At 40.9% G+C, this 27,716-nt stretch overlaps 1 protein-coding gene across 3 annotated transcripts in view; it reads left to right on the top strand.

Moving 5' to 3' along the window:
• HECW1 (HECT, C2 and WW domain containing E3 ubiquitin protein ligase 1) overlaps positions 1 to 27,716 on the top strand; it is a 300,542-nt gene that overhangs the window by 124,673 nt on the left and 148,153 nt on the right. For all 3 annotated transcript variants that reach the window (XM_050891206.1, XM_050891205.1, XM_050891207.1), the window contains exons 2-3: positions 1,011 to 1,335; positions 17,080 to 17,187. In XM_050891206.1, coding sequence (XP_050747163.1) covers positions 1,011 to 1,335; positions 17,080 to 17,187 — 433 coding nt within the window. The remainder of the gene's footprint in view (positions 1 to 1,010; positions 1,336 to 17,079; positions 17,188 to 27,716) is intronic.

The following is a 27,716-nucleotide window of genomic DNA, read 5'->3' as shown; positions in this document are numbered from 1 at the left end:
AGAGAAGAGGGAAAGCTGGGAAGGAGAATGGAAAAAATAAACAGCACAGAAGTAAGGAGTAACCAGTATTTTTGATCAGTATCAGAGCATGTCTTCACATCAAAATTTAACCCAGTCATAACTTAAGCATTCTCTGTCTGCCAACTCACAAGAGCTCTTAACTCATGAACCATGACACATTTTGTACAAGTCACTCAGCTTGCCTTGAGGAAGGAGGGTAGGTTGGAATTTAAATATTTTTTTTTCCAACTGCTAGGACGATGACTACTCTGCAGTAACCTTCTCAATTCCTATTAATTGTCCAGTGCATTCCCAAATTCTTACCGGAGTGGATGTGCATAGTATCTCACAGTCTACTGCAAAAAAACAGAGCAGAGCAATAGCATTGGAAGCTATCAGCTGTACTGAGACACACTGCAACACTTAGTTTGTGTTTACGCTTCAGTGAAGACATCTCTATTTTGGTAACAGGGATAAATCCATTTTCATGACTCTCTTCCGATCTCCAGCAGGGAGGAAGAGCTCTTACTCATTGCTAACCAGTCTCTCCAGATGGGATGTGGTCTCTGGGGCAACCACTTTAAGAAAGATTCCTCTGCAAATGTAACAAGAATTACTGGGGAGAAGACTTAACTCCGGGTGTCAAAAATGGGAAGACTATCTCCTGATGTTAGAGAATGGCGCTCTAGCAGTTTGATAGTCGCGATGTTTGTGTCTGGATGCATGCATTAATGTGGAGGAAGCCAGCTACTATTCATTTCCTCACATGCTGCCAGTTGTGGCTGAACTTGGTGGTGCAAGGCTTGCTCTTACACTTGTTTTCATGGTAAGAATTACGGAGTAGGAGTTGAGTTAGCACTATGTTTCCTGCTACACCTTTTCATGCCTCTCTTGCAATGCCAAATGGAAAAAGATATGCTGCTTTCTCATTCTGATGTACTACTTTTTCTGAGCTTTGACATCACTGAAAAATAAATAGTACCATAAATACTATCTTTTTTTTTTTCCAGAATCTGTACCAAAACAGGTTCCTGGGCCTGGCAGCCATGGCGTCTCCATCTAGGAACTCACAAAATCGGCGCCGGTGCAAAGAGCCTCTCAGATACAGCTATAACCCTGACCAGTTCCATAACATGGACATCAGGAACAATTCCCATGAGACGGTCACCATTCCTAGGTCTACCAGTGACACGGACCTTGTCACTTCAGACAGCCGGTCTACCCTGATGGTCAGCAGCTCCTACTACTCTATTGGGCATTCGCAGGACCTAGTGATATACTGGGATATAAAGGAGGAGGTGGATGCAGGGGACTGGATCGGCATGTACCTCATAGGTAAGTCCCCCTTACCTTTTCCCCTTTGGGTTTCTTGCTGGTTTTTTTTAGTTGTAAGCATTAGGGTAATATGGGCTAATGGTAATAAGAAGCTGATACAGCTCTATTGAGTGTAGTCTTTAAGTGGGTTTATGTATTACAAAATGTTTTCTGCTCCTGAATTGCTGGTTGCAGTCCTGGTGCTCACTCTTTCTTCAGAGATATGAGAAGGCTTTCTGTTGACGGTTTCTTGAAATTTCAAGATATTTTCATTTTAAAGCCATTTGGATTTTGGGAAAATACCTCCTGTATAAAGACAGCATAATATTTTCAGGGTTTGCTCTTGCGAGTCCTTGAGTAATTTGACAGATGAGAGGTTTTACAAGTCAAGAATATGAATCATTTAAAAACCTTGTGAAACAGAATGCCTGTTTCTGTATAGCCGAAGGATATTTTGATACAAACAATAATTATAGACTTGAGGCAGTCTGGAGTTGTCCCAGAAAGTTTTTTTCCCTTTTTTTGGTGTATTGGAAGCTGTATTCAGCCATGTACATTAGCATATTCTTGGCATCTCCATCTAGTAAATCCAGCCCCACAGAAGAGTAGTAAGAAATAGTTTCAATCCTGTTTTACCTGATTGTTTCACTTAAGTATAAAATTAGCATTTTCTTAACCTGGTTTGGTTCCTATGGAGAATAGTCCTGCTGCCTAGGCTGAAGTCTGTTAACTGTGTCCTCTGGTAAGTTTTGAACATGGTGGATCAGTTTCAGTCACATTCCTCTATGAATTAGAGGTCTTAAAAATGTGAAGTTCTTAAATGTTTCCTGAAAACCAGTGACTTGGTAAAGACAGACTCAAACTGGTGCCCCCACAAAGGGAAATGTTGGTAAAACATGGCCCTTATCTGTTTGGATAAGTGTGTCTAGCACTAAGCAGGTATTTTAGTTCCAATAGCACTGTTTCATCTTGCCCAGATAGCAAACCAAAACCAGGTACAGCATATGATGATGTGAGTTGGGCTTTTGGAGCAATCATAGGGGGCATCGTAGGGAGCTACGGTGTTACTTAAGTGCCTTAGTGGATGAAACCAGAAAGCTTGGCATCGCATGCTGAGGATGTTGGGAACACAGACGTTGGCGACATAGGGGATGTAAGAAGGTACTGGATTGGAGGTCTGAGCATGTAGAGGAACCCTGGTGGGACAATGTTAGGCATTGGAAAATCAGTTCAGAGTATTGGAGAGACTGGGTGAAGGGGAACACGAGGGTGGCTATTTAGGACATGGAGGGAAAGGAGTGGGGATTACAGTAAACCAGGCTGCAGTACTTGTTCCTCATGTAACCTCATAAAATACCCTGCTTTGAAAATAAAAGTAGGCTTCTGAAATTTAAAACCTTTTAGGAAAAAAAACAGAGACTGGATTTAAAACAGATGCTCTGAAAGTCTGGTTTGTTGGCCTTAACAGAATTACTTGCATTTACATTTAAGCTTTGTCCTGGTTTCGGCTAGGACAGAGTTAATTTTCTTCCTAGTAGCTGGTATAGTGCTCTGTTTTGGATTTAGTAGGAAAAGAATGTTGATAACACACTGATGGTTTTAGTTGTTGCTAAGTAGTGTTTATACTAAGTCAAGGATTTTTCAGCTTCTCGTGCCCAGCCAGCAAGAAGGCTGGAGGGGCACAAGAAGCTGGGAGGGGACACCATCAGGACAGCTGACCCAAACTGGCCAAAGAGCTATTCCATACCATATGACATCATGCCCAGTATATAAACTGGGGGGAGTTAACTGGGAGGGGGGATCGCGGCTCGGGAACTAACTGGGCATCGGTCAACAAGTGGGGAGCAATTGCATTGTGCACCACTTGCTTTGTATAGTTTAATTCTTTTAGTATTGCTATTGTCATATTATTATTATTATCATTATCATTGTTTTTCATTCCTTTCTGTCCTATTAAACTGTCTTTATCTCAACTCACGAGTTTTTTTTCCTGATTCTCTCCCCCATCCCAGGGGTGGGGGGGTAGCGAGCGAGCGGCTGCGTGGTGCTTAGCTGCTGGCTGGGGTTAAACCACGACAAGCTTGCAGCTGAGTATTTTACTGGAACAGATGAGAAGACGCAGCAGCCCCCAGTACTAGGCACTAAGAAATACTCTAAGCCTATTCTGCAGTAGTGCAGGCAACTCATGAAGGACTGTATTGCTTAAGTAAAAAGAGGGAAAGCATACCTTCTGGTGGTCTGAAGTCAACAGAAAGTGCATAGAGCTGTTTCACATTGAATGAACTTGTTCAGCCAGGTTTCAATCAAGGGCTGTGAAGACACATTCTAAATTTTTTCTTGATAGGTAACCTGAATACATAGAGGTTTAACTGGGCAAAAGAAAAATCCACCCTGCTACTCCTGCTTAATTTACCATATCAAACAGGATGTTGCTCCAGACACCCCAGTAAATTAGAAGTGCAAATTGTGAAGTGTGTCCTTGCCCCTGCTGGCTGAATTCCTGATGTTAATGGCAATAGTCAATGGCTCGTTCCAAGGAACACTGCTGCCAAATGAAAAATGAATAGTGTATCCAGTCCCCAAGAAACCAACCGTTGACCCTTGGTGTCTTTTTGAAGGTGTTTTGTCTCCAGCCTCTCAGGTTCCCAATCTAAATAACTGAGGAAATAGCAGGTAGCAGCACCCCTTATTCCTTTTTTCTCTTCCCTTCCCCTTTTCCCACTCCTCCCCTCCCAAAACCTAATGTAAGGTGAGCTTTGGTGTTTTGGTTCCCTTAAAGGACATGGGAGACTGTGAAGATCACTTGTTTTTTGGTGTTAGTTTGACGTGGAAAACACTTGGAATCTAGGAATGTAACTGGCACTATGGCTATATCCACATTAACAAAGTAGGGGGAACCAGTAAGAATGGGTCTGTAGAAGCAAACATCTGCTGAATGCATTTTGAGAGCTTGGCTTTAGAACAGTCTCAGTCTGGCAGACTGAATGCTCTTGAGTCGCTGTAGTGCATCTTTCAGTTTAGCGGAACTGAGTTTGTGTGTCCAGAGGTCACCACACAGTGTGGTGGTGAACAAAGTGGGAACAATTGGAAGGGTCATTACAAAAGCATGCTTCTGACCTGAAATAAAACGCTGATGCATCCTGTATTCAATGTTTGTGACCAATCCATGGGGATGGGAGATCCAGACATCCCTAATGGCTTAGATTTGTGTGTGCATTTGCACAGATTTTATGAGCCTGCACTCCTGTTTAGAGAAGGAATGTTCCTGGCCTTATGGGTATGACCTTCACAATGTAAACTGATATATGACTATGTTTTGAATTAACAGCCAGACTGGAACAAGAGAACCAAAGAAACTATGAGCTTTTCCCAGTCTCCTCAATAGAGGATTAGTGTTGAAGCCTATTATTACCACTTGCATGGCAACACTGTTAACTATTGCATTGCTGCTGGTCATTCTAGTGTTTGTCTCAAAGCTGGCTTGTTGATACAGCCCAATTTTTTTTGTGATTGTTTGGGTTGGTGAAATTTGAGCTGAAACGTTTGAATGTAGCAATATTTAATATTGTGGTGAGTCATGAGAACAATGAGAAATTATTTGCATCCTTTGGGGTATTAGGCAGTGTGTTGTGGATTTTCTTTAAAACTCAGCATGGGAGCATTAGATTTGGTATTTGTTATTTGTCTTGTGGGAGCTCCTGGGTATCCCAGGAAGGGACTATACAAAAGCAGAATAGAAGGCAGTTCTCACCTTAGAGGAGTTTAATCATTGTCATTGTAGTATTCTAGGAAATATCTCCAAATAATTTTATACGAGTGTTGGTTTTGAAATGCATAAAACTTAGTCTGTTCTCACCACCACTGTCATCACTAAAATTTTGATGATACCCAATAAACTGCAGGCTTCAGAACAAAGATGTTCCAAGTCTGGGGAAATATAGATGGTATAAAGGGCTTCCAAAAGAAAAAGAGCAAAAATCACGTAGCTCATGTGTTTTGATACCATAGGGCATTTTGGGATGCTATTCAAAGGTTAAAGTAGCCTGAAAGAAGAGTGAAGGGAGTCTTCCCTGTATGGAAATTCTGGCTGCTTGCTCTTCATGTGAAGGAGCCACAGCTCCTTTTATCACAAGGTATCTGTTTTTCTCCTCTTCAATCCATGTTGCACATTCCTAAGGGTGGCCAACTGGGAAAACAGTCTTTGCAGAAGCAGGTAAAAGCTGGATTTAGAATTGGTTATTAGAGTTAACTTTTGCTCATGGTCTCACGAAATGGACTAGGCAGCCAGTCAATCTCTTGTAAAACAGTGTAAAAAATGGTGGTCACGTGTCTCATGGCAAAAAATAGTATTGAGTATATCCACCCTGTAGCTGCATGAAAACATCCATAGACACCTATGTGATTTTGATGAAGGGCCATAGAAAAACTCCTTAGTTGAAGGGAGAATAGTAAATATTGACTCTGTTAAAATGTAGACATTATTACTTCAGTGCATTTTAAGATTAGCCATGGAAAGATGACAAAAAATGTAGGAATTGGAAGAACAAGTCTTTCTGGGTGTTTAAGACACCTTGTGCCTTCAGGAGTAGGAATTACATTTCATTCCTGCTAAGCCTGAACTCTAGAGATGTTCTAACTTCCCCTTGTATATACTATATATCAGTTCTGAGCTATGCAGAGGAACCTCTAAATTCTGTAACAACTCACCTGAGATGTGTATTTGCCTCCCCTCAAGAGAACTACAGTATTATGCACATCAGTCTTTCAGAAACATATCCGCAATCAAAAATACACGTAAACACTCAGAGTTCTCTGAGAAATTAGAACATAACACAGCTCTGTTGCTATTTAAAAATCTCTGGAATTTGAGTTTTCTTTGCAGAAAAGCTATGTGTAAAGAAAATACACATTGGGAAAAAAGTGAAACCAAAAAAAAATTTATGAATAATGAAAATAGTGTGTTTGTATATTTTTTTAAAAAGAACTCTCATTTAGTGGCTACTGTGAGACAGATGGAATACTTGCAGTTATTTATCTCAAAGTTTTCTCTTTCTCTGTTATCTCATTTACTATTACTATTTGCTACAGTGTGAAGCCTCTTAGATAAATTAATATGGACTGCTGGCAACTGCCTGTTGATAAAGAGCTATCTTATAATTACTGTAGTAGCATTTTAGCTGCTACTAGATTTCACTTCTGTCATCATCTCTGTATCTGATGTAGAGTAGCTAATGAGAAGTGTTTAAACCAGACTTTTGAAAGAATAGTTTGCTCCAGTGTCTGTGCACGCTGATGCTGGGAATTTATCAGGGCTAACATATACTCTTCTTCCCCATATGCAGTAGGCTTTTTTCTTTCAGCATTTCCTTATGGGAAAGCAAAACATTATTAAAGGCTATTTAGTAAAAGTTTCTTCATACACAGATCTTGCAGGGTCCAATTTCCTGTCCAAATTTGGCTTGACAGGGTAGTTCCTCTCAAATTTATATAAGTAGGAATGTCTTGACCTAATTAGTGACTGAAGTTTAGCTTTAAAACAGCATGTTTTCCTCCTCTGTTTCAGCCTTTGATGTTATTTCTCTCCCAAAAAGGCAATTCACCATAATCTGACAAATCTAATTTTTAAAGCTATTGGTTAATAGACACTTAAACATTTGTTTAAACACTTTCCAGGTTGATTTTAGGCTTAGAGGGCCTTGTGTTGCTGTAGTGCCCACTGAGGCAAGTGGAAAGATCTACGTTTTTCCTGCCGTCAGGCTTGGATCAGAACTTGTTTGTACAGCTATTTTACCAAACATCCAATGCATGCAAGCAGAAAGTGTCACACGTTGCCAGCAGAGATGGAAAATGTTAGAAACAGTAATGTGCATATAAGGCTAGGAGTTGCGAATCCCTGTGTTACAGCTCTAATCCTCTGTTCAGGCGCTCATGTGCGTTTGGATTGTTGCTCCACCTCTCTGCTTCAGATAGTCATCTGTAAAACAAAACTCTTCACAATGTGCCTGCTTAGAGTGGATTTTGTTGATGTTTGGATTTGTTGTGTCCTGGGGTTACTCATCTTCCCAGTCCTTTTATGGCCTTTGGAAGAGAACCTTGCTCTGGTCTTAGGGCTTCTGCTCAGTATGTTGTCTTGTAGCTGGGTCTCTTGCCAGGCTGGGGACAGCGGCCGTGGCTGGCTGTGATCACCTCAGCAAGTTAAGTTTTGTTTGACACCTGCAATTCTGCTCTCTCCATAAAACATCAACAGAGGTGCCTGGTGGCCAGACAGCTTTCACTAAGCACAGCACTATATTTCAGGAACAAAAAGTGTCAGAGGAGCAAACCTGTTTAAAAAAAAAAAAAAAACAAACAAAACACAATAGAAAGCCTGCACAAATGCTGAACAGAGAGGGTATTAGGTATCGTAGGCCTTGGCAGATATATTAGTGCAGCGATATCAGTTCTTTGTTCCAGCCTGGCTTGCCTTTATTTTGCTGCTCTTGGATCCAGTGAGAGTGACTTCTCCTTATCAGGCTGAGTCACTTCTTGCCTTTCTCAGTTCTATATCTGGTAGACCACTTCAGCCAGAGGAAACCAGGATATGTTGTTTCCAGAACCACCAAGTGTGACACAAACAGTTAGCTTTTGTCTCTGTTTCACCCCTTTACAAGTAGATACAGTCAACACTTAAATGCAAGGGTCTCTGAATATTCCCAACACATGTGGCTTCTGACCCATTCTCCCTTTCAGTGCTTCCAAGGTTCACCTGTGTCATTTGTGTGGTCTTAATGTTTTTAGTAGCAATGCACCAAAAAGCTTCTGTAGAGGGGTTAGTACAGTGGTAGTATGCTTTATGGTCTTTTAGGGAAGTCATGGTAAAGAAGCCTCTAAGTTGCCGGTTCTTTTCCTTAATATGTGGTAGAGGTGTTTATTGTGTGCCAAAAGATTGCCATTTTCATTTAATATTTCTCCATAAAATAATAGCTATGGTATTATGAACCTCTTTCTAGGTGAACAGGTGGAAACGAGTTTTCCACTTCAGCTGTCATCCTGAATATCAGGAGAGGGAAATAATGCAGACAGGGAGTACAGCAGCCTCATGCCTTCTCAGTGATTTCCAGGGTCGTTATGCCCATGGATAAAACTGCCTCTGCTGTGCAAGGAGGGCCCATATCACTATATAGCCCAGCCTGATAATGAAACCAGTCATGATCACCCACTAAAGCATTTCTGAAGAAATCAGTCAGTGGGAATATTGGTGCACCAAAAGCCAGGTTTTGGCCTCAATCCTGCAAAAGCAGCATAATCCATGCAGCACGTTCAGATCATTGACTGGGTAGAATCAATCACAGCACAAACGGTGGACAGCACAAACATAAAATTCTTGGCAGGATAAGGCTTAAAGCAGGAAGACTTGTTCTGTAGAGATTGTCAAGCTAGCGATGTGGATTTTGAAGGTTCATATGTTTTTCTCTTAGTTTTCTAAACCAAACTAAATCATTCCCACTCCTTAGTGTTTATAACACTTAAACATGCTGTTCATAACATTTGAATATTCCCATGCTGCCCTTCACAACTACTGTAATGACTGTGTATGTATTTAGCTTTTGTAATCTTTCTCATCCATTGATCTCTCCAGCCCTAAAGACATTTTTTCTTCACTGAAGACTTTTCACTTTGCAATAAGCTTGTAACTGAATACCACTTTTCAGATAAAATCACTGTAGATTCTCAAAAGATTCTTTGCATTGTGGTGCTTCAGTGCACACATCTGAGTTGTGTTTGGGGTTTTTTTTGCTGCTTTATCAGATCACAAATGCCTGTCTAATTTGCTGTCTGCTGTTATGTCTTTCAACACCGCTATAAGCCCATTTTTTCAAATACTGTGAATTATTCCCCCCCATTTAATGAACGTTGTTAACCTGGACAAGTGTCATCCTTGTTCACATTTCAGATCTTCCTATGTCCCTTTATATCATGTCTTTATACTGCCTTGGGCCTGCAGTATCCCTTATTTTAATATCTTCCAGCAAATTTCATGGGTACGCTGCTTTCTCCTAATCCTCATTTTCCAAATTGTGCTGTAATCAATGGTGAAGCTTCCACTGACTGCGACAACTTTGGAACTGTTGTTGTATTAAAAACAAGCAAAGTTCTTCCATGTTGTACCTCTCCACACATTGCATATCTTCAGTTTTTCATTACGCGCTGAGGCAGTCATGATCATCTTTGGATTCCTCCCTCCCATCTTCAGTTCTGTGTGCAAGCTGGATGTCACTAACTGGAGAAGTTTGTGCAATGCATAGCTGAAGTATAGCTGTTGCTGTACTAAACCCCAGATGTGGTACATCTGCTGCAGTGGTGAGAATAAATCTGGAAGTGCAGAAGCTTTAAAGCAGAAGTCTGTAGCTGGGACAGGGATAGCTGAAGAAGCAATGAGAGCTGTGTGGATACTATCACACTTTTAAGTGTACGCGGAACCAAATGACACCACTATTACTAGATAGATGCCCATCCAACTGCAACCTAACATCTGCTGGGGGTTTTTTAGCCCCCACAAGCTGTTACTGCTGAGCCCCAGCTCAGCTCTTCACTTTCCTCATTCTGTCTACCTTTTCAGCAGAAGATTTGTGGTTAGTGGAGAGAAGTAGATGAGTGGGTTGTGCTGGTCCCAAACACCTCAAGGATACCATGGAAGAATTGGGCCCATTGCTATCAGCTCTGCTTTTAGACAGAGGCTCCACTGTTGCAGGGAAGAGGAAGGAAGTCCCTCAAGTGACAGAGATCAGACTCTGCGTTTAGCTCAGGTGCAAGGAGGGCAGGACAGTGAGGAAGGACTGGATCCACAGTTCATCCAGAGCCTTCTGAAAACCCATAGGCATATCAGCCCCAGGATTTAATAGGGTCTCTGTAGTTGGTAGTCTTGTTTGCTTTTTGTATTGGTATTGGTGTCATGAAAGATCAGAATTATATCTCTCAGCAGTAATTTGGAGGCTGCTGAAGTGGTAAAGGATAATGTCATATATGGCTCTGAAAGTAAGCTAGATGTTCAAAGGTAAAAGTGTTTTGCTGAAAGTTGTAACCCCTTGATTTTGGGAGTCGACAACACGTGTCCTTTGGGTTTTATGTGTAATTCTTTCTGCTTCAGATTAGGTGGTTCAGGTTTTAAACCTAATGTGCCTGCCTTTCCATGTGCCTGGAGCAGTTTTACTTAGGACAGCGTCTTCTGCCCTCAGTGACCAAGAATTGTTGCAACTTTGCCAACTCTAACTGTGTTTTATTACAGTTTATGCTCTTTTATCTCTACTTTCCTTTGGTCTTTCTCTTGCCATGTCTTCCTTTCATTACTATTCTTCACTTATTGTTCACATTTTCTCCCTCCCAATTTATTTTTCTTTAACTGGGTAGGGGGTTAATTTTTGTGGGATTAAAATGGAACCATTCATGTACTTGAAACAAAGCACGTGCATAGCTCTTAGATCAAGGACTGAGCTTTCAGCACCAGTGAAGGATTAGGCCCTTGTTTTCCAGAACTCTTCTCCCTAAGAAGCTATAGAAGGAGGGATGCTAACTGTACATTGCAGTATACTCATTTTCTGCAGCAGAAATTGGCAAATGAATTAACAGTGAAGTTTTGATCTGCGTTAGAGCTGGATCTGTAGCTGCTGAAGTCAGTGGAAATGTTCCTATAGACTCCTATAATGATAGCCATTATTTGTGATTTTTTTTTTTACTGTAGTGTCTTTGTAAATAAGAAATTGGTATCTGCATCTTCTGCATACGTTTCTCATTAATAGCTCCTCTGCTGCAGAATGATGACCACTTGTATTGTACAACTCTTTGGAAGCATGGTTTCTAAGTGCTAGGTTTTGCAATGCTAGGGGGTTGCAGAAGGAAACACTAGCATGGCCTGACATAACTCACTACAAGCTGTATTTGTGAATTGTAGAGGCTGTTGTCATCATTTTGTGGTGTTCAAGTGATAAATTGGGTAGTAAGAGAAGAAACATCAGAAATAGGAAGCTTATCTATGGCTTACACTTGTATTATCTTGCAAAATAATTTCATTTTATTGATATTCTATGCTTTACAATGCCCTTTCCTGTGGCTTTCCATGCAAATTGCAAAACAGGTCAACCAGAGCTCGACCTCTTTGTACAGAAAATGATTTTTAAAAGCATTTTGCTGACTATCTTCGTATGTCATTATAGTACAGACATACATATTGGCCAAAAGCACTTTTAAATTTCAAGCTAAAGCAAATTTGTTCAGCTAAAGACTAACTCCTGTAATTTCAGGAGTACAGCATTTCGTATTCATAAGGGATCAAGACATGAAGTGTAGCTTCTATTTTTACACCATAATTGCATTAAGTTTGTAGAAAGCAAGTGTTGTAATATGTTAGTGCTAAATCAAATTAGTGATGGATAAGAGACTGGAATAGTGTACCAAGTTCAGGCACCTGTCTGACATTGTGTTCCTATCATGTTAATTATTTGCTTCTTTGAAGGTAGCCCAGGTTATTCTAAATTTTGTAGTTGTTATTCTTGGAGAATGTGGAAAGATAGGCCGATTGTATATATTGGCAAAATACTGTTTGAGAAAGGGGACTAGGTTTTTCATTTCTGCCTCTTAAGCAAAACCAAACTGACCAAAAGAGTCACTCAGCTATCAGTAATTTGAACTCCATCAGTCCTTCTGAGGAAGATGCATTGACTATCTGTTTGCTTCTCTGTGGGAATTTCAGGCAAGTTTTCAAATACTGAGGCCCTGCCTGTTTAGTGTAGGCTGCTGACAGCACTTGAAGTCCCCATTACGTTTTTTACGAATCTTTTTGAGGGGTGGCCTTTATCAACATTTTCCCTAATTCCTCTGAAGAACAGCATGCTTTTTGTCAATTGGTTACTGTCTTTCATCTGAAAGATAGCTTTCTTTGGCCACAGTTCTTTATCTTTGTCTATATATAGTGCTTGTGAAGTATATTGGGATCGCTCAGCATGGAAGTGACAACGCAGAATATTTTTAGCAGTAAAAGGCTGTGCTTGGAGGTATCTGGTTCGGTGAGGACAAGCAGTCCATCAGAATTGCTGCTGGTTCCCAAAGCACTTGCTAATGTTTGCCTCTAGTGTGCCTTGGTCCGTCTGGCTGCTGCTCAGGCCCCGGCTGCCTGGCACCTGGTCGTGCATCACCTTCTCTGTTTCCTCTAGGGACTGTGTGAGATGCAGGAGGTCTGACTGCTGCTGCTCCTGTCCCAGCGCAGCTTTGCCAGGTCTGCAGCCACCTTCCCTCTCACCAGCAAGAGGCTGTCAGCACCTCTCTGTGCCCCAGAGCAGGGGAGGCAGAGAGCAATGTCTGCTGGCTCCCCATCTTAGATGGCCTCACTGTCCCCGTCTCCAGCTCCAGGGCTAGCTGATGATGTTTAAAGGGCAGCACATCCCAAATACTCCTTCATTTGACGCTTTCCTTAATTAGTTAGCTGTTTATCATCCAGGGAAATGAAGCCACAGATCTGAGAGCGATCGCAGTGTTTGCTTTTTTGGCCAAGCAGGGCCAAACCCAGGCTATGCAGTGGATTGCCAACTAAGCAGAGAGCTAGTTCAAAGGTTAATCTCATCTCAAAAATAGAGGGAAGGAGATGCATTACAATGCCTCATTGGAAAAATGTCAAAAGCCATTAGCTGCTGGCTGAAATATATGAAAGGGAGCAGCATTAACTCTGCTCTTCATTTTGTGTGGAGGTGAAACGAAGCATTTCACCATTTACCTTCGGGAATTAAGATGCAACATGTTTTTAAGGTCATTTCCTTTGTTATAGGGATTCTCAGTAGAAATACAAACTAAAATTTGTTTTCCTTTGCACATACTCTCTCTTTAACATACCATATGGTCTATTCACTTACATATGGCATGGATTTTAATAAATATATATACACACACATGCACCTATATGTAGTGCACTAAGCTGTGTATTTCACGTGCACAATTTTCTTTGTCAATGTGCTACATACATAATGTCCATGTTCAGAGAATAGCATGCCTGGAATAGTATTACATGCCAACTAAAACATGTTGATCAGGCATATTCGTACATTCCAACCTCCTGACCAGTTTCAACTACTGCTATTTTTAACTTGTCGGGGATATTTCTTTCTTATCTTCCACCTTCCAAAAATACATACCTTCAAAAACTGAAAGAGAAAGATTTCCCTTTTGGACCTGCATGTATTTTTCTAGAGCTAAAATTTGTCTGGCTTAAAAATCCCAACTAACGTAAATTTCTACTGGACTAAAAATAAGTTTTATTTCTTTGGAAAGAGGGAAGTACCTAGCTTTTCAAGAGAGACAGACAGGGCTTACATCTGGCTGTGAGAAGGATCTACATACTGGATTTCTAAATCATGACATTTGTAAATATGTTTTATTTACAAAAATGTTTTTATACTTAAAGGCTCCACTGCTCCTACTTGGGGTGACCTGCATATTGCGGAGCTCCATAAACTCATATTAAAATATCCTTTCTACTGCCTGAGCCTGTTTCATTAGAGGCCGCTGTCCATAAACTGCATGCACATGGCTAGCTCCATGTGTGTATATCCCTTCCCTGATGTGCTTTGCAACCTGACCTTTTGCTCTGGACGCTGTCTTTCCCACACACCCCTGTGTCTCACCTCCATGGCAGGAGGCAGCATGCAGATGCTACTGGGTGGGAGCAGCTTGTTCCAGCTTTCCCATGGTCTCACCTGTCAGCTGTAACCATAGACCAGCTTGCTCATCCTTTCCCTTCGGGGGTCTTCTACCTTGGACATGCAGATGGAGAGGTCCTTTTTCTGAGCCTGGTTTTCCAGGCTTCCTGCACGTTTCCAACAAAAAGAAGGAAAGGGCTTTCTGCAGTCATCCCTGCTGGCTCAGCTCGCAATAGGGATGTGATTTGGTTTGGGTATGGGCATATGTTGACATCTCTGTCAAATTAGAGAGATTGTGTGACACAGAGTTCATGCTGCCTTTGTGCCAGCTGTGGGAAGCAGACAACAGCCAATGCAGTGGAAGTGCCAGCTGGCCCCCACAGTTACTATGTATGAACACAGCATTTTAAAATCTGATTCTGGGATCTCTTGTGCCACTAAACTCTGGCCTAAAATGTCTGCAATTTCTTAAGCAAGGCCATCCAGTCTAGCTCAGCTAAGCCTCATTAAGCAAGCATGGTATTTTATAAACAATATATCTTGAGGAACAGTAATTACCCATACATCTTAATAACATGGCAGGTGTTGGAGCATCTCCAGTAGCTTACAGAGACTAAATATGACAAATAAACGTCACAAGTGATGAAGCCAGAGAGCAGCATGCCTGAGCTGAGGGATGCTCTCTGTGCCCCATCAGGATGAGGGGCCAGGCAGGGTTCCCAGGCTCCAGCTCAGTGCAGTGTTTCAGTATATGCTCACCTTTAAGTATAAAGTCTTTTCCCTGCCAAAGCAAAAGGGACAGTTCATAGGTTTAAATCTCCTCGTGTGAATGTAAGTGTTCCTACTTCTACAGAATGATGTGGGTAATTCTCGATAATCTGTATCCAGGATGATCCTTTATTGAAGGTAGTCATTATAAGCCAAAGCTCTAAGAGCAACAGTGTATACTTATCTGCCGTTTTTTATATATAATTTGGCATTTAAAAGAAGACACAACCAGTTATAAAGTACAGAGGAAGAACAGAAATCGTACCAGAGGATTTTACCATTGAGGGGTTACTGCAGAGATGTCCTATGTGAATGTGCTGAAAGATTTCCACTTCAATACAGAGCATGAAACACAGCTAGTGAAATAATTACTGACAATTAGCAAGTCAGCAAAGGGAAAAATGTATTGTAGATAGCATTACTATTTATAATTATCCATTGCAATCATTAATTACTTCTTTAAAAGGATTTCTGTTGTAAATCCCTTGAGTGGCACCAAAGAGTTCAGTGTTGGTAGCCCACTTACCTTCCTCCTTTGATAGCACAACTATGTAAAACCAACAAGACGACATTGGCATCTGCTTGCTGCTATATTCTTTCGGTGAAAGTGGAGTTTCCTTTGATTTAGAAGTCTACTTTGTTTAATATTTGTGTATATATATTTTAATAATATGTTAGTCTTTGAGTTTCTTGGCTTTGTGCGTTGGGCTCCCTCTTCTACTCGACAGTTGATCACACTGTCAATCTGTCCTCAGGCATGGCCTCCCTTGTTGCGTGGCATTATCTTTGTTTTCTTGTTGGCCTATGTGATAATGAAGTGAGTGCTTCACAGTGTTTACAATTGATGTATTTTAATCTCAGATCGAGTGGTTCACATTTTTCCGCAGCTTTTAGGGGAACTAATACTTAATGTAATTGTCTTCAGAAGCGAGTCTCAGCACCCACCCAGGTTTGTTTCTGTAGCAAGGTTGAGTTGGTTAAAGTGCATTTGTACAAATCTCTGTTAAAATTAAGTGTCCTCATTGCTGAGAGGAAAAATCCAGGAGGTTGTTGGCTGGTCTCCGCAGGTCGAGATTGCGGCCTCTTGCTTTGGCAGGGCACAGATGCAAAATCTGTTTCATCTCCCTGACACCGGAGCAATGAGGCTGTGGCTGGGCCCATCCTGGGTTGCTGCTTCAGCCGCTTGAGTTTGTGGCCATTTCAGGCTCCCACAGGCCACTGCCCTTGAGCCCTGCTCCCCTCTGACAGGCTGTAAATGTCTCCATATGTCTACTTTTACTTTTGCTGCGCTGTTTGTATTTAGCGATGATCAAAACCATAAGTGCTGGCTGGGTATGGTGGCAATATGTGCATTTTTGTTTGCTTGAAAGCCCAGCATAAGCTAGTAAGTCAGTGAGCGTGGCCCTGAGGCTGCAGCATGGTCTCACTGGCTGGTTTTTAAGCTGTTGGGTAAAAGAGGGTCAAGAACCAGGCCTTTGCCTGGAGGCCAGGATGTGTTTGCTCACATCTACACCGCGTAGGGCTTGCAGATTGGTCTGGAAAAGAGCTTGTTGAAGCAGTCTAAAATGAAACTCGGAAGCAGACTAAAAATTTATTCGGGTGGACAACTAGAAGGCCACTCCTCAGACTTGCTGCCTGCCTTTTATTTACACACAATCCTGTGCATGCAAGGTGGTTGCTTCCTCAGCCTTGGTTTTCAGCAACTTTTTAGAGATTATTCATTTTTGTAGATTACTCCTTGACTTCTCTGAAGATCAGCTTGGTGGTCTGACAGCTGCTAGGTGTCGAAACACTGCAAGGGGACAGCGTTTTGTTGTCAGTCTTTTGGTTTTGGAGGCCAAGAGCTGTGAAAGCACCCAGTGATTGAGATTCTTCAAAAATATCCTTTGCTGTATGCTGCAAGAAATAACCACATCTGTTGATACAAGTGAGTGTAGTACAGATGCCTACACATAACTATTTTCTGTGGGTTTTTTTTAAGAGAAGAGTTGGTGCAAAGGAGTGATTATTTTTTGCTGCCATTCCCTGTTACAGCTAGATAATTATGTTTAGTTAGGTAGGGATTCATCTATTCTAAGCTAGATGTGTTCATTTTTGAGAATTTTGTAGGGATGTACTGTTTTAAAGTCACATTTTGGGAAAAGCTATGATTTTTTAAGAGCTGCACTTTTAAAAAATATAAATGAGTGAAAAAGCTAATTTCTCAACATGTGGTGCCAAGCTGTCTAGCAGCTCTACTATGTTTTGTCAAGCCAAAGGCGTATTTTTAGCCTGACTCTCTGCTATGCATGTTGTTGTAACAGGCACTTGATGAGACTGTTTTCTTTATTTATAGATGAGGTCTTGTCCGAAAACTTCTTGGACTACAAGAATCGTGGCGTCAATGGCTCTCACCGTGGTCAGATTATCTGGAAGATTGATGCCAGCTCTTACTTTGTGGAGCGTAAGTATTTTTCTAATCTTGCTATGGTATAATTCAGTCACTGCAGAAAGATAATTGAACTGCTTAAGTTGTTCTTATGATGGTTTTTATGCCCAATATGTCCTTTAGGAAAGGCCAAAAATGTTACCAAAATCTTTGAATGTATTGAGAGGAACTGAAACATTTTATGGAGTAGAAAACCACGGTTTCTGCAAGCAAATAAATTTTGTGGACATTGACTTATTTACTTTTTTTATACAGTTATGAATAAGTGTTTTAATACATTTGCTGTTATTTGGACTATGTCATTAGTAATGAGCTGCATTAACTTTGATATGGTATTAAGGAAAAGAGGATCTCGGGGGCATAATCTCACTCCAGGAAGATTCACACTAACTTTTAATTGGAAAACTTCACCAGATTCCGGTGGATTCAGAGGTAAAAAGGGTGGAGTTCTGATCGTCATCTAGACTGATAAAAGTATAACAATATGTAGTTGCAGCAAGGTACCCTGATTTCAAATTAAATGTTTCTCATTATATTAATATATTACCCAGGGCATCTGATGCAATGCAGTGTAACTCTTTTCCACTCCCTTAGCAATCAAAATACAGAAACACTGAATTTGCTTCTACAAAGTACTATGTACCTTGTACAGCAAGTTAACATTTCCAGGGTTGGCTGTTCCACATCCCTGACCAAAGTGAACCTGACCATTTGAGTCCTTCCTCTTTTCAAAGAGTTACTGTGTACCTATGGAATTCATTGTCATCTTTGGAGAACAGAAAATAAGGTACTCAAAAGACTGGACTGAGATCGATAGCAAGACATCTTTGGTGAAAGAGCTACATGTATCCTTAAGGAGGAGTTAAGCGTGAAGAAGCCTAGCATGCAACAATTTCAGTTTTTCAATTGTACTGGATGTTTCCAATGATCTACCTTAGCCTGCTGGGCAAAATTCAGTTTTGTAAAAGCATGTATAGAAATTGCATGACAGTCAGGTATATCTGTTTGACTATCTGAATTTGAGAGCAATCAAGGGAATCTTTGATATAACCTAAGTTCTAAAGGATTTGGAAAGGATATGAGTTATACTTGATTAGATTAATCTACGACTGTGACCTTAAGTATCTGGTATCAGCAAGGATGCTACAGACATTTTACAGATACTCAGTCCTAGAAACAGGTTATCTCTTTGCAGTATGAAGTATTGCTGATGGTCTGTAATTCCTAGTGTTAAGTTAGAGAATGTTGTTCTAAAGAATTAAGGGAGCTGCTGAAATGTCTACAGGACATACAGGATGCTTATACCTGTATAAGCATGTATATGCTTATACCTTTTCAAAACATTGTGTTTTGAAAAATACATTTATGGGAAATTGTTTAATATAGAAGAACATTGGTTTTAGTTATCCTGGTTTTGGGGCAGAAATATGTTACAGGATCTAACCTTTAAAGGAGACTCTAATTTGCAGCTGCTTCTTTGAGCTGTGGTTACTAATCAGTGAGACTGATCATGCTTTCTTTTAGCTGTTAAAGTAGCGTGGGGAGGAGATATAAAATCCCAGGACTGGGTTTTGAAGAGGCCTTAGTACCTTGGTTTATTGAGGAAGGGTGGAAGTGGGACTGGGCTGCTGGTAGCTTTCCTGCCTAATCCACAACAGAAAAGAAAGAGGCAATGTGAGAAATGCTTAAGAGAAAGCCTCTTCAGGTGGGCCACATTTCATTAAGATCTCAGCTGCACAATGAATTATGTCAGCTTAATAAGTTGCCCCCATTAGCTGAGACATTGTAGCTGTTGTTAATTGATTGCATGTACATTCTTCACTTGCCCTACTGTAAGAAAATGCAACTTAGCATAACCATCCTTCACTGATGCTTAAAACTAAGTCGTACTACACTGTAGTTGGGCAGCCCACGCTTGATGAGTTGCTGCCTCGTGGTAATTTGTTATGCTGCCATCATTAGGTTGTGAATCTCAGCCCTGAGATTATGTACCAGTGCACTCATCAAGGACAAATCATTGCCCTGTCCAGAATTAAAGTAGGAGAAAATGAAGTAGGCAGTATTGAATAACAGCACATGCAGATACTCTTAGAGCCACTTGACTATTGAAGTGGGAAGTTAAAGCAGTGAAAACTGTTGATATGTGTGAATTTTATGTATCTAAGGCATATTTGAGGGTTCCTGCTCATTGTTGAGACATATGTGAAAGTACACAGCTTTACAGTTGATTAAATGTTATGTTAAAAACTGCAGTGTCTGAAAACCTCATTTATTTTCTATCCAAAGAGGACAGTGTAAACCACCTTCCTTCAGACTTTTATTTTTTGGACAGAGATCATATATTCCTTTTATGTTGCATAGCACACAATATGGTGACATTTGCAGGAATCGGAAGGGTACTGGTCATCAAAATCAAACTCAGCTAAGAAATCTATTTTCTTTCTTGCCATTCACTACGGAACTGAGAGAACCTGGAGGATAGGGCAAGGGTATGTTCAGTGGTAACGTGGTATAAGAATTGCCATGTTGGTCCAAAGTTAACCTGACCTGGTGTCCTGTCTCCAAAAATGGCCAATAGTGTAGACTTGAGGAGGGTATAAAGGTAAGCAAGTGTTAGTGAGTCTTCTAGCTGGAGTATTCTTATCTTCTGTTAATCTGTAGCTCAAGCGCTGCTTGAGATAGTAGTCTTTTTATTTAGTGGTTGTCAAGGCGTATAGTAGGTAGCTAAGACATGGTAATTAATTTTCAAGGTATCCATATTGGTTTTTTATGCATTATGTTATACTTCCCTTAACTTGCTATCGATTGGAATCTTGCTGAGTATAGCATTAATTCTCTATAAAACAGAGTAGCTCACTTGTGAAGGTAGCCCTTCATTTCTGTTTTTGCTTTTACTGTAACTATATGTACCTTGGTATCTGTTCACCACAGGAGTCAGCATTGGCAATTTATCAACCACACAGTGCTTCAGAAGATGTTGTGGTATACACTGCAGTGTTTGGCCCATCATAGCTGGCAGGAGCTATGATAAAGGGGAAATCACAGTATGGCCAAATAATCAGCCTTACATAGAGAATTTAAAGTTCCCAAGAACTTAAGGTACCCCACGCAGACTGGTTTGGTTCCTGTTCTTGAAATGTATAAAGGTTTAACATTTTTGGTGGTGCTATTGTGTGAGGTAAAATAGGCTTATTATTGGGGGACCGTGAGGATCATCCTGTCCAACCTCAGAAGTAAAAGTTTTTCTTTTGGCAACAGTTAGACTTTAGGACTCCCCACGGGGTGTTTTTGTACCACATTTAAGGAAATTACCCTTATGCTGTGGCCAGGCACTTGAAATAAAGAGCTTAAAGAGACACTTTTGAACTTTTTTTTAGTAAAGAGCTATATGAGGGAACTTGAAAAATCAAAGGTATTAAAGATCGGCTGATTTGCAACAGTGAAATTCCCATTAATATGAAAAAAGCGTTAGGAATGAGGTCAAGTAAATAAAGACTTGTTACTTATTTTCTATATTTTGAATCTGGAGGCATATATAATGTGTTTGGGAGTATTTTATTCAAAAGCCTTAATGTTCCCCAATTATCCTTTCTTTCCTGCATTTTTTAAAATTAACAAGCAAATGAAATATGACACTATGTAACCTGTAGTCATTATATATAAAACCACTATTTAGGTACTTAACAGAATACTGACATCTAATCACTGTAGATAGTAATTTGCATGCAATGGTCTGGGACCTGGAATAAGAGTGAGTAAAGGCAAAAGTGGCTGGAAGTTATTTGCTTTGTGGTGGCAGATTATCACAACAGAAATCTTCTATCAGACGCAGTTGTAATGATAATTACTGGCAAAACCTGTCAACCTGGAGGACCAGACTAGACAGAAATTGTGTGCATGGTGCTGCTATGGGCAGAAGAAACTAGCAATGTTGTGAGAGATTTGTAGAAGTGCATCAGGAGTGGAGAACACAAAGGAAAGCGTGGCAAGAAATTGAAACCATCTTTTGTGTTAACTGCACTTGTACTTTTATAAAACTGAAATTCTGCAATTTCAGATGCTTCTCCATTGTTTAAGCTATACTTTCACAGTATTCTTAGTGGATTGCCCAGTCTCAGTCATTAAGGGTTACTTTTTCAGGTATATTTAAAATCTCACTAGGTTTACAAAATGCTTTTTGTGTGGTAGGTCAATGACAATGCAAAATAGTTTTCTCTTTTTGGAACAGGATTCTGTGTTTTGAGGGTATTTGGGCAAAATACACGTAGCTTTTGAATTCGCTGATAGCCTGGTTTAAGACCATCTAGAGAGCCCTATCACTTTTCAAAACAAAGGTAATCTCTTAACACGTACCCATACAACATTTTCAGATACCACAGACACTTAAAGTTTGTGTTTGTTTTAGTGATCTACTTTTTCACCTTGAAAAGGACTAATATCTTTCCCAGAGAAGCGTATGCCTTTCCACTTTGCATATCACAAACTTGCAACATAATGTTGCCAGACAGATATGTAATTGGTGTGAGCCAGAGAGGGAATTGCTTCCAAATTACAGCATGAATGCCGGCAGAACAGAACTCATCTCCTATTAATACCCAGCAAACAAAAAGCCTCAACAGCTGCAGAGGCGATGTTGCACTACGGCCAGTTTTGCATTTCTGCAGAAGTCTAGCAATTTGGGGTTTTATGACAGCCAGTGATAAACAGTAACCATCCACTGTAACCATGAAATGGTTGGAGTTTGGGGAGAGGAAGGAGGAGGGAAGAGAGCTTATGTGCCACTAGGGATGTATACTTTGTGTTAGGGCTTGGAGGGCACTGCAGTGAAAGAACCAGCCTGTAATGGGTTTTCCAGGAAAGTAAACATGCTCTGCTTCACTGCAATTTCTGGCACACTTTTTTGGCTTATACAACAATACAGAGAGAGAGTGTGCAAGAGACCATTTCACTGAGGTGCGATGCAGCATCATCCTGTAAGCACAGTATCAAACTAGTATATCCTTAAAATGATAAGTTTTGACGCTATTCAGAATTGCACTGAAGATAGCCAAATACCTGGGACCCCTGTTGATCTACTGGCCTTTCTGTAGATTGTTTTACTACCTGGCAACTAAGAAAACCATTTCCAAGTGTAACCAGTCATCTGTGTGGCACTTTTATGCAGAACCTTATGCAGCAGTTGTTTGTTTAAATTTGTTGCTGTTGTTGCTGCATTTTTATTAATAGCGAAAATGGATGATAGGCCTTGCAGAGAGCAGAAATTATAGTTATTTATTCCTATTGACTAGCAGGGAAATAATGGTAAAAAAGCATGCAACTAAAGTCAGAGGTCTGAGAGATCCTGGTACATTTGCAGGTGGAAGGCATATGTTCTAGGTGATGGTCAATATATGCCATATATGTGTGCGTTTATGGAATATGTACAGAAATGTCCCCAAAACTGACAAACAATCAGCCCTTTCATCTGGGACTCTCTAGAAAATACATCTTTTGCATTGCTTTAGGAAGCTGATGTAAAGGCCACTTTCAAAGTACGAATAATTGAAGGATGTTGTAGCCTCAAATGTTTCCAAATAAATACGGCACAGGCATATCAACAAAAGCTTTAATAAAGCTGGAGTATTTGCAAAGTTTTCCTTTTTCTGGACAGGCTGTTGACAAGTCCAACCCACTAAAATAATTTCCTGTCTCCGTTTTCATTACCCCAATGTCTCTCAAATCACATGCACTTCACTTTATGAAAGAATGCATGAGGGGAGAAAATAGGGATAAGGCTGTTGAAGTCCATCCTGCTGTACCTTTGAGCAAATTAGAATATGCTGCATGACTTTACCATCTGTGGACTCCTGAAGGTTAAAAACTGGAGCAACACAGAAGCATCTTCAACAGTGTGAAGACTATTTAGCAGAATGGTTAAAGGTGTCAGAGAAAAAACAGATATGAAGCAATAAGAGAGATTTGTGCCCCAAAAGGTGCATCTACTGCTTGTCTCCCTCACAAGGAAGACATACGATAGTTTTGAGGTTCTTTCTCTTCATCCCCTTGCACATGTAGTAGCCTTATTGATTCTTTTTGGTTATTTTCCACCCTGCGCACAATTTTTAAATTCCTCCTTTTCCTCAGCCCGGTACCCTTATAGTAGTTTACTATTCATATTTGAGCTAGGCTTAGCCTTGGGAAGAGGAGCACAGTCTGAGCCTGGATGAAGGCATTTCCCAGTTCAGGGCTGTTAAAGTTCCTCAAGAACCCTTTGCTTTGGATTCTTTGATCAGCCCTTTAATCTTTGCCGTTGTTTCATTTCCTGTTAGTTTTTCTCTTACAAAGTCTTTCTGTGCCAGGATTGTAGGCAGCAACCTATCATAAGCGGAAACGTAGGTCAGTCCACACAAGACATTAGACTGCTATTTCTCAGCTTCCTGCATGGTTGTGCTGTGGTAGCTTAACTGAGAGACTTGTCTGCAAATCAGATTTTTCTCTGTCTGTCTTTCCACAACTTGTTTTGACACTTGGACATATTTTGTTTGTACTGCAGAGATCAGGGTTGTTTGTTTATTCATTCCCACACAGGGAAGATGATGCTTGTGTTGCAGCATGCATGCTTGGTGACACCATGCTGGGACAGCCTGGCTGGTCCCCATACTACCTGGTCTCTGCTTTTCATGGCAGTGCTTAAAGAAATTACAAAATCTCTGCTTGCACAAAGCTGACATTGAAGTGAGAGCTCTGATAGGTTGGTAATGGGAGTTTCAGAAAGCACTCTCAAGGTGAACTGGAAAGCTGTAAATGAGAAATAATGCCTGACCTTTGGCATGCTGAAGTTAGAGCAAGTCTGTCTTCACTAAGCCATATTTCCCAGTCAGAGACCACAGCTTATGTGGTCTCTTTTCAGCTACTTAACTGTAAACAAGCATAGACATTGTATCAATGCATCAGAGACTAGATGTCATCTAATTCGCAAGGCAATGGTCAAGAAGTTGCAGTAACATTCAACTGAAGGTTTAGTACTAATTACACTGAGCCTTGGGGCATTTGGGACCTGGTTTGGATGCACAGATCTGTTAACTTTCAAATTTTTATTAGTTGCTTTTTTATTACAGTAGTGTCTAGTGTCTCCCATGAAGAATAGATCTTCCTTTCTATGTACTAAGATAGTTTCTGTCCTAAAGAGCGAAGGCCAGATTTTTGAAGGTATAAGTTCAGTGCAAATGTTTGACAGCTAGGCTTCAAAGCTGAGGTAGGGAAGATAGATTAAAAGGTGACAAGTGGAAGCAGAGGCGCAGAATGAAGAAGTGACTTGCCAATGCATAGGTACAACTGCAGGTAAGACTTCAATTTCCATACTCCCTGCTTAGTGTCTCATCTGGTAATTTTAGGCCACCTCTAGTTGGTTTGCAGTCTGAACTATTGGGAATTACTTAAAAGTTTTACCCTGAAAATAAATGTGCCCTGCTGCATGGTATGTTCCTCTTCCTTTTGTTTTTTAAGGAACAGAGTTTCTGAAAGCTCCTCTGCTGGAAAGAGGGGAGAGGCTGTGTAGGGCTGTTATGGCTTTATCAAAGTTGGAATGAGCCTCAGAAAAGGTGGTAATGAAGGAACCAGGATTTTTCTCTCTTCTGTTCCATTTTTTATTTTTAAGCCAGCTGTGGGCATGCTGGATCTACTTGTTGTTTTCTTTCCTAGACATTGTCAGGCCGAGGGACAGCAGTAACTTCCCTTGCAGTCCAACAGGCTGACTCTTGCCTGGCCAATCCTCTGTCTAGGAAAAACAAAGATTTGTGGAGTCATCTCACTGGCCGAACATAAGACTGACACAACTGGTTCCAGCCTTGTTATTCCCCTGCAGCTAGGCTTGCCTCACATATGGAGGCAGAAGGGTACTGTTGTGCCAGTGCTGCTGGATGACTCTGTTCTGGACACACAAATCATAGGGTCAACCCCCAGCTTTGCCTGGTGTCTTGTGTCCTAGAGTGGCAGAAGAGTGCAGGCTGGTGAGGATGCCCAGCCCCCAGGTCAGGTGCAAGCTAGTGCCAAGTGGTACCTGAGGCACCACATGTCCCTCCTGTTGTGAGATGCAACACCATGTGATTTTGTATCTTGGGAAGAAAATGCTTGACAACAAGGGGAAAAAAAAAAATCACAGCCCTTTCCTGTTCTCTTCTCCTTCACTTATCACATTTTCTTCATCCCCATTATCGTGTTTTCTTGCACACATCTGCTCAGTCCCTAATTTGACTAACTCTCCTAACTTGGGAGATTCGGGAGGACACAGAAAATCGTGACTGTTTTTTGGGGGACACTGGCCTTCTTTCAGGCTTGCTTGACCTTAAGGTAAAGGAAAAGCTGACAAAGAGTTCAGTCTTTCCAAGCAGGAGCTCATTGCTTAACACCCTTTACAAGAAACAGGTAAGGACTGGGGAGCAGCCAGTAGTGCTGCCACTGCCAGGAGACTGAAAAGAGGCTACATGGTCCTTACAGCAGTTCCTGCTTGAATCTGTCAGGAGCTGGGAATGCATGGCTTTCCATGCTCCAGCACTAAAATTGATGGGCAGCTATAATTTCTGATCTGGTCTGCATTACTCCCTCTTCTCCAGATCCCACTGAAGGTATCAGGTAGGGCCTACATCCTTCAGCGCTTCTGGAGTCACTTGTTGATCATGCAGTTGTTCCCCGGGATAGAGTAATTTAAGTAGAAGCCATGAGACCACTCTCTATCTGGCAGCATGCCATGAGGAATGGTACATCTTCACTTTGGGTCTGGAGGAATCTAACTGTAGGTGCCAAAGTTTGAAAATACGGGTTCACATACATGTTCATTTTGCTCTTCCAGTCATGTCAGCAATATCCTCAGACATGTTGTAGTTGCTTTAGATTCAGAACTCCTGCGCATGTAATATCTTTTCTGCTTTAGCTTTGGTATCACTCAGGATACCATGGTGCATATCATGCACTTGAAGAAATGAAGGGAGATTCCTGAAATCCAATGGTGTGGCTAGTAGCTGTATTTTTCTCATCTAACCTAGCATTTGATAAATGCATGAACAGATACCTATTGTTTTGCTGCTTTGAACTTTGGATGTTAGTACTCTGCACAATGGGTGCTGAAGTCACATTATTTTAATGGATCAGTATAACTTAATGTTGTTTTGTGATTGATAATCTTTCTACTATTGACAGTAAGGGATTACAGTGTCATCTTTGACTCACAAATCAGTCTTTGCCACTGTTAAATGCTTCTGGAAAGTTTGTTTTGGATGATGCTGTCTAAGGGTTTGGTGGAATTGCCCTGAAAGATAGATCCCCTCTTTGCTCTGTTGCACAGGGGCCCCTGTGTTATCCCCTTGGATACTTCCATTGGGCATGTTTCTGAAGCTGCTGCAAGCCTAGTTAGTCCCCACTGAATTCAGTAAGAATTGCTTACATGCAGCCCCTGCGTGCCATCAGGCCCAGCACCTTTCATGTACAGCCATGTACAGAGAGCCCAGGTGCAGACTTTGGCCCAAGTGGTTTTATCTTTGTAGAAAAACAGAAGACAAATGCAGTGGAAATGGGAAGCAGCTGTAATTGGAAGGATATCAGCACATGCATCAAAAGGTCATATTTACTCCAAAAGAGTGGTAAGGTACTGAACCTTGTTTTGATTATTTTCTTATTAAATACTGAAAAAAAAGTACTGTATTCAGGTTTTTATAATTAAGGATATAAGTTCAATTCATGGATGCAAAATTATTCAGGAGTCAAGGAGGCTGTCTTGTCAGTGTCAGATCTCAGCACCATCAAACTTGAGCATTTCTGATGATGGAGGGGGGATAGGGTCCCCAAGGACCATGGATCTCTGAGCAAAGGCTAAGTTGCATCAAGGGCTTGCCTGAGAGAGCAAACTCAGCAGGTGGTTGGTTGACCAAGCCCATCACTAGTTTAAAGGTCCTAAAGAATAGATCAGTGTCAATAATTTACCATTTCTAATTTTGGAGAATTTTATGGATTTTTTTTTTGTAATCCTGTTAAAGCATACCGGGAAAGTAATTAATCAAAACAGAACTCGGAGTGTATATATTAAAGGTAATGGTTTTCTTAGTTTATGGAGGCAGTGAGTTTGCTTCACATCTAAAAGAAAGGCTCTTTCATACCTCTCTGCAGTAGTGAAGCATCTGAAGGGCTGCTCTTAGATGTCCAACGTGGCACAGGAAAATCTGAGTATAAAGGGGGATAAATCCCTTCACATAATAGAGAAATTTGGTTGTAACCCTGTTTTGTCATTGTCCGGTTTTGGCCGGCCACTCTGTCTCTCATGCCTTGTAGTGGTTATGGCAACAGTTATCCAACTCGTACAATGATGTTTGGACAATTTTATTAGACAGAAAAACTTATTTGACCTTCCATGAGGAAGGCAGAATTGTATCTGTAGTGTAGTGTTGTAGTAACTCATCCTGCTTCTGAAAAAGTGCACTTATGATGCAGGAAGCCTTTTGATAATTGGCTTTCCTTGCTAGCTAGTAAATCGAGCCCTGTTGTCATCTTACTCCTGGTCCAGGGTTTCCTGCTAT

This window comes from Gymnogyps californianus, chromosome 2 (assembly GCF_018139145.2).
Source record: "Gymnogyps californianus isolate 813 chromosome 2, ASM1813914v2, whole genome shotgun sequence".
NCBI classification, from domain to species: Eukaryota; Metazoa; Chordata; class Aves; order Accipitriformes; family Cathartidae; genus Gymnogyps; species Gymnogyps californianus.
The sequence above is the reverse complement of the archived record's forward strand: the minus strand, read 5'-3'. Positions and strand labels throughout refer to the sequence as shown.